The 12,273-nt window shown below is 37.5% G+C and overlaps 1 protein-coding gene across 2 annotated transcripts in view; it reads left to right on the top strand.

Annotated features, from left to right (window-relative positions):
* The window catches only part of PCSK5 (proprotein convertase subtilisin/kexin type 5), a 260,750-nt gene that overhangs the window by 96,849 nt on the left and 151,628 nt on the right, over positions 1–12,273 (top strand). For both annotated transcript variants that reach the window (XM_062017429.1, XM_062017431.1), the window contains exon 6: positions 7,771–7,859. In XM_062017429.1, the coding sequence (XP_061873413.1) occupies positions 7,771–7,859 (89 nt within the window). The remainder of the gene's footprint in view (positions 1–7,770; positions 7,860–12,273) is intronic.

Here is a 12,273-nt window from a genome sequence, read left to right as displayed (position 1 = left end):
TAATGCTGTCATCTTGGTTTTGTTTATGAGAAATAGATGAGATAGTTTCAAAATATTCTTTAAGTAACTTCTCATAATCATGCAAAAAAGTCATTAGCCTTGGGGACCTTGACTCAAGACAGCTTCCAGTCCTGTGCTGTAACCACATTACAACACTGTGATGCTGAGAAACAGGATCCTGTCTGTGATGTAACACCCAAGTCTGGCATTTTTCCTGATATCTCACATTGAAGATTTGTGTAACTTGTTTTTCACAGTTATCCTGTCGCCCCTTTCTCCACTGTTAATATCTAAATATCTCTCCTTTGTGAAAGATCTTTATTCTTAGTTTTTCCATGGTAGCAGGTTGTGTTTTGAAGGCTAAAGATTGATAGATTCATTGTACATGCTTTTAACTTCAGTCAGTTTGTTATATCTCCTTTTTCAGATGTTCCCAGAACGGCATCCCAACCTACTGCCAGTTACAAAAGTGTTTTTCATCCTCTTGATTATTAGAGACTGTTTACATATAAGCACATCTAAAACGTTATTTCTTCTGCACTACGTAAGATATTACTCTGGGATGAAATAAAATACATTTCTGATAAAATGCGTTTCTCATAATTGATGTTAAAATATGTATCTTCTCCATTAGTCATTTTATTGCTGTGTCTGACATCAGTTTTTGCTATTTACAAATACATTCCAGTGTGAAAATTTTTTAAAAACACAAGCATTTAATAAGACTTTTGCAAAAATATAAATCTTAACTCAGTTATTTGCCTAAAACACTGTTCTTCTCCCCATAGACATCTGAAAAGTATTTTCACATTTAAAGTTCCTTTAGTCCTATAATTTTCAATGTCTACCAATTAAGGTGGCAAACAACTACTTGTTACAGGTTCCATCTCTGGGATTCTACTGTTTTATAATAAAGACTAAGTAATTTTTTTTTTCTTAATATGAATGCATTGTCTATATGCATAATTAATGTAATTACTACATAAGCTGACAGTTATCAAAAATAGTCCATGCGAGCACAGCCTGTTAAGATGTATATAATCTTACTGTCATTGTTTTGCTCAGCTGGCAATAAAGCACTAAGACAGTCTCTTACTCAGTCCCCCCCATCACCGTCCACCCTTGTTAGGATGGCCCCATCGAAATGGGAGTATAAAGATAACCAAGGTTGTTGTGGATTGAGACAAGGACAGGGAGGGCTCACTGCCAATTACGGGTCCGGGCAAAACAGACTTCAGTACTCCAGTTAGAGTTCTTCCCAGCAACTGCAGCTTCTGCCAATACAAGGTTCCTCACACAGACACAGTCCTTAATGAACATCTCTGGCGTGGGTTCTTCCCCATAGTTACACTTTCTGTGAATATGGGGTCCCTCACGTGGGACATGGCCTCTTCTGGCCATAGTCACTGCCCCTGGCATGGGGTCTTTAATGAAGAGAGTCACTGTCCCTGATGCAGGGTCTTTAATGAAAAGAAAACAAATCTCTGCTTCACCAGTCCTCTCTGCAGGATGCAGGAGAATCTCAGCTCCAGCACACTTCCTCCTCTCTTCCCTCGCTGACCTTGGAGTCCACATGATTGCTTCTCTCTCTCTTCCAACTCTTTGCACCACCACCAACCAGAAAAGAAGAATGGACAAAAGAAAGAAGAAACAAGAAGACCCCCTCCTTCTTCTTAAAAAGTGATCATGGAGGCATCTAATTGTCTCAGCCCCAGAAGTGGGTCTGGCTCAGAGCTGGGGAAAGTTTTGAGCAACTTCTTACAGGAGCCATATTTACAGCCCCTTCCCCCTTACCAGAAACGGCTCCATGTCAAGCCATGACACTTATGTAAATTTTTTAGACTATATTATAACCTTTTTACCATTATTTAATATCCACTCTTACAATACGTGTAGCATAGAATTTGCAAAGGACATGAAGTTTTCTTCTTTTTCTGTAGACATTTTCTGGATTAAAAAAAAACCAAACCAACCACAAACAAACAAGCCAACACCCACCACACCACATCAACCTCCACTGTTTTCTTCATATGCTTACAAACTAATTCCTATGCTATATATCTCTTAGAAAACCTCAGTAAATTACTGTCATGCCCAGAGATGTTTGTTATGGGCTTGCATTGAGATACTCTGAAACTCTTTTCTCCCTAAGTTCTTGTTCTGAAAAGACTCGTTGGTGACAGGTTAAATAAATTAGGCTGGACTATATTGTCAGTGTTGTGAAAAGCTGGAGGACTTTAAATCCTCCTCACTGAGCTTTTTGTGTTCTGAAATACATGATGAACTCCAGAAGAATAAAATGCAGCGAAGTAATGCATGGTCAGAGTGTTTGTGGAAGTCTAAGTATAACTGTCAGAGACAAGAGGCTCTGAAAAGCAGAGCAGGGGCTTTTCAAATTACCAGCAGCTGTCTTCACTAACTCAAAATATTTCCTTACTCTAAACATTCATCAACGACCTGGATGAGGGGACAGAGTGTACCCTCAGCAAGTTGGCCGATGACACCAAGCTGGCAGGACAGGCTGATTCCCCAGAAGGCTGTGCTGCCATTCAGCGGGATCTCAACCGGTTTGAGATTTGGGCAGAGAGGAACCTCATGAGGTTCAACAAGGACAAGTGCAGAGTCCTGCGTCTGGGAAGGAACAACCCCATGCACCAGTACAGGCTGGGGGTTGACGTACTGGAGAGCAGCTTTGCAGAGAGACCTGGCAGTCCTGGTTGATAAAAAACTAACCATGAGCCAGCAATGTGCCCGTGTGGCCAAGAAGGCCAATGACATCCTGGGATGAATCAAGAAGAGTGTTGGCAGGAAGTCAAGGAGGTTCTCCTCCCCTTCTATTCTGCCCTGGTTAGGCCTCATCTGGAGTCCTGTGTCCAGGTCTGAGCTGGATTCCAGCGCAGGGCCACCAAAATGATCAGGGGCATGGAACATCTTTCATATGAGGAAAGGCTGCGGGAACTGGGGCTGTTTAGTCTGGAGAAGAGGAGATTGAGGGGAGATCTTATTGAAATTTACAAATATCTAAATGATGGATGTCAGGAGGTTGGGACATTCCTTTTTTTTATCTTAGCTAGCAACAGGACAAGGAGCAATGGGATGAAGCTGGAACATAAAAAGTTCCATTTAAGCATAGGAAAAAACTATTTTACTGTGAGGGTGAGGAAGCCCTGGCACAGGCTGCCCAGAGGGGTTGTGAAATCTCCTTCTTTGGAGATCTTTAAGACCTGCCTGGACATGTTCCTATGTGACCTGATCTAGGTGGACCTGCTTCTGCATGGGATTTGGACTAGATGATCTCTAAAAGTCCCTTCCAACCATACCATTCTATCATTCTATGATTCAAAGGTGAGTTTATTTTTTTTTTAATCTAAAAGATGTTCCTGGTGCCTTATACCTTCTTCCTCTTCTGAAAGGCAAATTAAGAGTGATTACTGAAAGATAAATGTCTTATGTTTCAATTATGTTTGTGAGATGAGTAGTGATAGTTAATCACAGGACACGCCACTTTTCTCTTTCCATCATTGTCTGAGATACTGAGCCATTTCCATCTTAGAAAAAATCTGTTGCTGAAAAAAGTTACTTTGCAAAATGGATTAGTATGTAGCTCTTACATTTCTCTTAGACACTTGTCAAAAGACTGTACTTTTAGTATCCGGATGCTCAAGCACTGCTCATGTATGCAGCAGAAAAATGTAACACACACTCTTCAACATTTTATTCCAAGTTCTCCATTTAGTAGCAAAGGCATCATAAGGTAAAAAAAATGATCTTTATTAAGGTGATCCTGAGTAGGTCTTTGACATCTTACTGACTTATTATTAATGACAGACTGGACAACTTCCTCCTTATAAAAAAGAGAAGAAAATAAGTCTTAATTGCCTGCATATTTTCTTTGTTCTTTTGTGTTCTGCCTCTTTCATACTCAAGAATTAAAATAAATGTTTTTTTTAAAAAAGTTGTACTATTTTGCCTGAAATGGAAAAATTAGCTAAAGTAGTTAAAGTGAAGTAGAATCATAAAGAGTTTTATGGTGGAAAGTGCAGCCAAATTTGTAAGTATCTTAAGTACAACTTTTTTTAAGGATCATGCCTTTGACATCATATTTCTTTTACCATACAGCCTCTTGAGCCTAAACCTGTCTTTTAGTAGTAATTTTCATATCTGTCCTTATAAGACAGACAACAACAAAACTTTTTTTCTTTTCATTCCTTTTCTTTCTTTGTGACTTCAGGTAGGCGACGTGTTTGTAGATGAGCAGAATGTCTCATAAACAAGCTTTCTTTCATGTTTTTTATTGTGTCATACTACATCACTCTGACATTAGTACAATGGAAAAGTGCAAAACCTTTTAGCTGAGTGTCTCTTCAAAGAACTATTTAATGGCCTGGGAACTTCCTTGCCTTCAACATAATCTGGCAAGTGATCCAGTGAAATGAAGCTGAAGCACTGACCCTTAAAGTTTATCAAAGTAGACATTTGTAGAAGGGCAGTAATGCTTTCTTCTAGGACCACATCAACTTTTAAAAGAAGTTGTATGTGATGCAGTCATCACATAAAGACAGGAGATTATTGTGTTTTGGTATATATGCATTCACAAAAAAATGGTAACTTGAAAGCACTTCTTGTTCCACCTCTTGTTATTGGTTATGCTGCTTCCATCAACTTTTGAAGTTTTCCAAGTTTTCATGCTCTGAAGTTTTCATAGCTTTAAAGCAGACTGTTGTAGTTTAGACCCAGCCGGCAGTGAAGCACCACACAGCCACTTGCTCACTCCACTCACCCCCTAGTTTCTGTAGGATGGCGGAGGCCCCAGCGAGATGGAAAGAGAAAAGATAACCGAGGACTTTGTGGATCAAGACAAGGGGAGGAGGGCTCACTGCAAATTACAGTTCTGGGCAAAACCAACTCGACTACTCAGGGAAGAAAACAAGCACAGAAAGCAAAACCAGAGCAGGATGATGTGAAAAATACAACCAGCCCTTTAGAAAGATGTTAACATCTTTCCTCCACCTCCCAGAAAGAACAACCCTCCTTTTGAGACTTCTTAAAAAGTAATCACAGAGCTCCCCAATTGGCTCAGACTCAGAGGTGGGCCTGACTTAGAGCAGGGGAGTTTCAGGCAATTTCCTGCAGGAACCACCATTACAACCTCTTTGCTGATACCAGAAACAGCTTCACACAAGCTCAGGGACTAAATCCATTCAGGCATCAGTTTCATCACATTTGTTTAGTTAGTTAAGAGATTAGTTTAATGATTCATCAAAAGGCTTTTCAAATTTTAACTGGAGTATGAGTCTGTTCCAAACAGTAGACCTCAGGTAAAAATCTAGGAGAGGGACAATTAAAAGCAGTATGGAAAGAACACAGGTTTTTATATGCAGATTTTTAAGAAAGTCTTCCCTCCAACAGCAGAAATGAAATATATTACTTAAAGAACCCATAAAAGAAATAACATATTAAAAAAAATTGAATTGCATATGTGATTAATTCACACAGGGAAAACTGATTGTAAGAAGTGCAATTTTATACACATGATCCTGAAATGAATAAAACAATTTTTAATTTTGTCATTTCCATTATAAAATAATTCAATTAACAATAATTTTGGCAGAGAAACAAGAGTTTAATGTAAAAATCTGCTTGCAGAATAAGCTTATTACTGGAAATATGATAAAAAGAAGGATTTTCCAATGCATGACTAGTGAAATATTCAGCAAATTTGGTTTAATTCACATGTTGTAAAACTGTCCAAAAATATAATTCTCTCCAGAATATGCCATTTTTTTTTTCCCCTCCTGAGAAATTTACGTGCATTTTCTTACTGTGCTTTAATTAAATAAATATGCGTCATGGTAATTCCATACTAGTCTTTTAAAGCCTCAGCTACTTCTTACTAAAGTGTCTACCCCTGTGGCTACTTTCACTTCAGCTGAAATTTTGACTACAGTTTTATGTTGCTGTTAATCCCGTGCAACTGTGCATTGCTGCTGGGAGGTGCAGTCATGTTCTGACCTCCCCACACCTGCCACACATCCCCTCTGTTTCCCCTGCAAACATTATGTGGCCCTGGGGTGACTGGAGTGTCTGTGGTGAACTGGTGGAAATCTAACCTATCTGATGGTGTTCAGTGGATGTTGCTGACAAAATGGAAGTTATCCATATACTCCACTGGGAGCTGTGGAGAAACTTGAAACTGTTTCTTCCATTCTTCTTCAGGAAGCCTACCTCCTCCAGGTGTGGTTTCTATCTGTCCCCTTTCACTACTGAAAAACCTTCCTTGCATCACTGCTTCACAAACTTGGTACTTGCCAATGCAGTCTCCCTCTGGGAGGCTGCAGCTCAGCTACATGCCTTTCACCAGGCAGGCAATGATTTATTAATACATCATATGCACTGAGGTGATGCGTGTGGGTATTTCTAAATTTCTCTAGACTAGTCATCCATGCTTTGATGTTGGAATGGTAACACCTGTAATCTTGTGTGTGACACCTACCAAAAATCATAATGAGAAGAAGGAAAGTTTGAGAATCACGTATCTTGTAAATAGCTCTTAAGACAGGCATTTTCCTGGAAATATCAATGCATTTTTAAAAAGACACTACTTCAAACAAACACAGAGCTAGAATACTATTTGAAATTACTTGAAAATGAATAGATAATTGTTTTCATCTGTGATTCTTGAATGAATTACTTCAGGCTTTTCAGAATAAACCTGTAAAAGGATACAACATTGGTTTATCAATTACAGCTAAATAGACTTTCTTCAAATGAAGAAAATTCGACTTGAAGATTAGACTTCATATGAAAAATAACCTTAAAATTCAGTTGTGAAAAATTCTCTGATCAAGTTTGACAACCAAATGATGAATTATGAACAGATAATTAGGAAATTAGTTGAGAAATACGTAGAATTGTGAAACCTTGACCCAGCTTCAGAATTTGTTAACATCCAAGTTGTCACATAAATTTTGTGAATAAAAGTTAAACTTTTCTCAAAGATTATATGTCATACTTGTCTGATAAATGGAATTATCTCCTTTGAAATTCTAATAGGTTAGTATTGATCCCTTATATCATTAATTTTTTCATTTCCTCTATTTTTTTCCTAGTCCTATTTGTTGTTGCTCTTGTTTTATATTAATGTTATCTCAATGATTTTCATCAGTATTGCTCTGATGTAGAGAGTACCTAAGCTGCTTTTTGTGCTTCTGGAAAGGCAGTAGGCTTGCAGGATTGGCCCAAGGCATGACCAGGACATGCCTGTGCAGAAGCGTTGAACATACTTGGCATAGCCAGTCTTAGACTTGCCTCTAAACAGCAGCATGGGCATTGTTGCAATCTCATATTCCTCATGGAAAAGTATGGTAAATACTGTGCTTGGTGGAAGTTGTGTGGAAGTCTACATACTAGCAACATGAGTGGTTGTGAGAGATTACAGGATGAAGATTCTATCCATAATGTAAGATTTAGTTCATAATAAAGAACTGATATCAAAGACTTCTTTCTGTAGCCATAGATTTTGTTGTATGTCTTTTAGAGTCTATGTGTGTTTCCAGTAGCTAGAAAGACAATCATGAAGAGTTTAATATGATTGTGACATTGATGTTAAAATGTGTTCTGTGGGATATTATAACAAGGGTATAAATTACAAGAGATTAAACAGTGCACAACATTGTGAATAGTTGTGCTTTTTGCACCTGAGGATGAGCTTCAGGTCACAGCCTTTAATCCGAACAGTCTGTGCTTACTTGGAAAAATGTTTGTCTGCAGGCATGGAACCCGTTGTGCTGGAGAAGTGGCAGCCACGGCAAACAACTCACACTGCACAGTAGGAATCGCCTTTAATGCCAAGATTGGAGGTATGTGAACCACTCTGCTGCCAAAAAAAGAACTAACTAAGGAGAAATTTGTGCTGTTACATGCAGACCTTTCTTAACAAGAGAAGGAGATTTGTATGGATAACAAACAAACCTAGCTGTGTTAGCATAATATAAATATAAATACATAAATACATAAATATAAATTTCAGTTGTAGTCGTTAAATACTAGTACTGAAGGAGTCTGCAGTGACACTTCTCCAGTATTCCCTTGGAACACCTTCTCTCAGTACACACAGAAAAATAGAAAACCAGACCTTTGATGAAAACACAAACCCCAGAATTAGGACGTTTGGATTTTCTCACAGATGCAAACCTCTAAGTGAACTTTGACAGACCAAGTAAATAGACACATCAGGAATATTGCTTGGCATATTGATTATGAACAAGGCACTGTTAAAACATAACACTTTTTTGTGTTCTTTGATTGTGGTTGACGAGAATCTTTTTTTGATGCCTCTGTGTGATCGCATCAATTGCATGAAATAGGAGATTTGATGGCACTTTTTTTTCTTTCAGTCAAGACGTTCTAGGTCATTTCTATGAATTCTTATTTAATGGCTGCTCAGTTAAGACCTTTGGCTTAATTCGTGGACTATCAAGGTGACATCTACATGACTTCTAGGATGTAGCCTTCTTGTCCCAAATTTTAATGCTTCAAGTAAAGTTTTACCCTGAACTATTGATGCAATCACAGGATGGGTATATTGGCTTTCAGTAGAAGGACCTATAGCTCAAGCTCATTAACTGTTGATTTTCTGTCTCAAAAGCAAGTCCATCTGTGAATATTTACCTGTATATACACTAGGAACAGTTTAAAAATATGAGCAGGCAGAATTGAGGCCATGTTTCCACAATTAATAGTACTTTATCTGTTCTCTACTGGATTAGTACAAGTTTGATCCAAATCAAATGTGAGCTCAGCTGCATTTCAAATTGCCAAAGCACACAACATCATCCCAATATCAGCTTTCTGTTTTTGTGCTGGCTTCAAGACAATAGACCTCATCCAGCATAAGGTTAGAGTGATGCAGAAAAAGAATTTCCCTTCAGGTGCAGAGCCTATCTGCACAAAGCTACCCTGTCAGAGTGGTTTAGATAATCAGAATTGACCAAATGAGTTAGTTTGTGGCAGACAAAGAGGTTGTCTCATGTGGACATGGCATTTGGTCATGTACCAGCAGCTGTAAAATCAGATTTATTGTATTGTCAAGCCAGAGTTAGAGGAGAATTTCCTTTGTGAGCTGGGTAGTTATAAGCTGAAACAGCTTGTCCATGTCCTTGAAAAGTAGTAACAGTAGCTTCTTAATAGTTTATTATTTATTAACCATTAGGATTGTGTAATAATAATAATAATGATGTTTTAGAAGACTCCTTAGACATATTAAGTGAATTACAGCCTTTTCTAAATACAGTTTAAAAATTAATTCAGATGGACATAATATGAAGGCAGTTAATGTGAACAACGAGGAGTGGAGATGTTTACCATTTATTTATTTATTTCTTTATTTGGAGGGGGTAAAAACAACATACAAACAGCCCTCAAGAAATTTAAGTGGCCTAAGTGAAATAAAAAGTTTATCTACTCCATTTGCCACAATGATCATGTAGAGCTATCACTAACACTAGTCTTAAAAGAAAGTTGTAAAGTAGTAATAGTGAATAAACTTCAGGTTATGAACCATCTTTCAAAAGCATTGCTGCTTAATGAGACTTCAAGAGGCTCAACAGATAATCTGCAGAAAATGAGAGGCAGAAGGGAATTTTAGAGTATTGGGAAGGGAGGTTAAGCTTCCTCTTTCACTTAGGTGTATGTGTTTAAAGAGTTTTGCTGCTGCTGACCTCTATTTGGCCTGCCTCCCTTCCTTCCCGCAGAAAAGCCATAAGCTACACATGTGAACATGCAGTGGTTGTGTTCCCTTTCCACGGGTAAGAAAGAGAATAAAAATGTTGAATCATGTTATACTGAACCAGCTTTTAGTTCACTTGTTTCCCAGATATTGAAAAACCCTCCTAAGGCCTTCTTGGAGAAGAAACTAGAGTCCAGACAAAGCAATTACATTTTCTTTACATAGAGGAGCACTTCCTGACAGTGACGTTGAATTTTGTCCCTAAGATAAGTATTCTTTACTTCAAACCAAAAAGCATCTCTGGACATGCAAGGGATAGTGAGGAGGTAAAGCAAAGCGTAAAAGAAATCTGTTCCATCAGTAGTCTGTCACATATTGGCAGCTAAACAAATCCAATTCATTATCATTGTGATGAGAAGTCATTAACAAGATACCCACTAGTAATGCTTACATTCTTTATAAATGTCTTTGTGCTCCTTGTCTCATTTTTTACACATTTAAAGGACCTCTGATTACAAATAGGTCAAAAATAAGTTCCTTAGGAAGTGTGAGCCTTCTCTTACGATGGTGTAAGTGGGGATATAATCTGCACATACAAAAATCTGAGTAAAATTGCAATCTGAACCTCCAGTTCTTTTATAGGTTGTGGCATATTTCTTATTAAAAAAAATGCACTATGACTGATGGGGAAAACAGTTACACAGAATTATGGCACAACAGATGTAGATTGTCTTCAGCTGACGAGGAATTAGTTCAGCCGTTTCTTTAAGTCAGATGATGATTAAAAACAAACATTTTAAAAGAAAACTTACTTTCAGCTCAATTTTGCATGTTTCCTGTGATTCATTGAAAGTTTGTTCTGACTAAAATGCCACTTACGTTTTGGCAATTGCTGTAAATATTGGAAAAATTTCACAGAGCTCTAAAGTTGTAGGTGGAACAGTCTGCAACTGCAGTCTGTTAATTGCCTTCTGGACAGCTTTTGTTGTGCTATCACCACATGCCAAATGTAGTTTGGAGGTTTTGTGATCGGCAGGATTAACTACTCCAGACATTTGTGAAAAAATTTAAAATAGAATGAAAGAGAGTAGGGAAGAAGGGAGAGAGGGAAGAGTTATTTTTGTTTAAATAGCCAATAAGATGTCTGTTGTTCAAAGTGACCTTGAAGCATGTCTGACAGTTACTGGCCAGAGAGAGCAACACCTAAGTCACAGCCTTGTCTGTGTTGCATTAGATTTGACCACTTCACCATTAGCAAAAAAACCTGGTGCAAATTACTTCAGGTGCCACTGTCAGAATTTAGAGTTACTGTTCAACAGCTGCATGTAGTATTATTTAGGCTTGCTATACAGTAACAGAGTCATAAAGGAAAGCTTATTTTCCTTCTTTCAAAAGCAGTGTAGCATTTCTTGTATTTTTTTGGAACTAAATATATTTTAATGTGCTTGAAAGAAGTTGAGAACACAACTTCCACTGATCATTCATTTTCTGAGATTATGCTGAGAAAGAAAAATAAAACCTGAGAATCCCAAAATTGGTTTAAGACTTGTTTTATAAAGTAAAATTCATAGTGAGATCACTGTTTGTAAAAGTTTATTATCTCACAAAACAGGGACAGCTTTTGTGTGAACTTAAAAATACGATCACTTACATTTGTGACTCAATTGCAGTAAGGAAAAAACCAAAGACGACCCTCTATCCACAAAGCACCTCCTATGCCTTTTGTTAGCTGGAAATTAAGGTCTTGGAAAACACTCAAGTTACTTCAGTCTAAATTCATGGACACAATGAAACATGTTTATAATTAAAAATATGGATATTTAGCTTATAAATAGTATGACCTTTTAAAGAGGAAAGGATGCCAAACTTTAGTTGTGAGAATAGTCATTGCCATTAGTTATGTGGTAATTTATTTAACATCCCTTTGATCAGATATCACACTAACTGTATGTTAATCAGTTTTTCTTGTTTAGATTAAAACCGGCATTGTCTGTTTTCTCAGTCAGGAGTAACTTCAATCAGTTACTCTGAAGAACAACTTCTGAGATTTTCTTGATGTTCCAATTTAAGCCTACCTTATTCAGTCTAGCGATCTTAAAACGTCATGATTCCATTCACTTCAGAAGAGCTGGCACATTGACTTGTCTGAACCCACATGAATGGATTCTTTTAACACAAGAATTTCAGATTACACCTTAGAAAAGCGTCTTCAGCATAGAGGAGGCTGTTCACAGCATTGTTGTTTCTGGTTGAATAATGCTACTTATAGTATAATTGTTAATATCTTCCATGCTACTCTTTATGGTAATCACTCTGTACATGCAAGCTTTCTCTCCAGTTTCTTCTTTGCAGCCTCATAGAATGAAGGAATAATTCCATATTTATCTGTCATCAGAGATCCTTTTATACTTCTGTCAATGTATTTAGGACTGTGAATGTCTCAAATTTGGTGTTGCAGTTTAACTGCAGTATAAAAAGATAAAGAAAATCGTACGTGATCTTCAAGTGAGATATAGAAACATTTCAAGTTTCAAGTCTTTAATTTT

Source organism: Colius striatus, chromosome Z (genome assembly GCF_028858725.1).
Source record: "Colius striatus isolate bColStr4 chromosome Z, bColStr4.1.hap1, whole genome shotgun sequence".
In the NCBI taxonomy this organism is placed as follows: Eukaryota; Metazoa; Chordata; class Aves; order Coliiformes; family Coliidae; genus Colius; species Colius striatus.
Note: the sequence above shows the minus strand (reverse complement) of the source record. Positions and strands in the feature narration are given on the sequence as shown.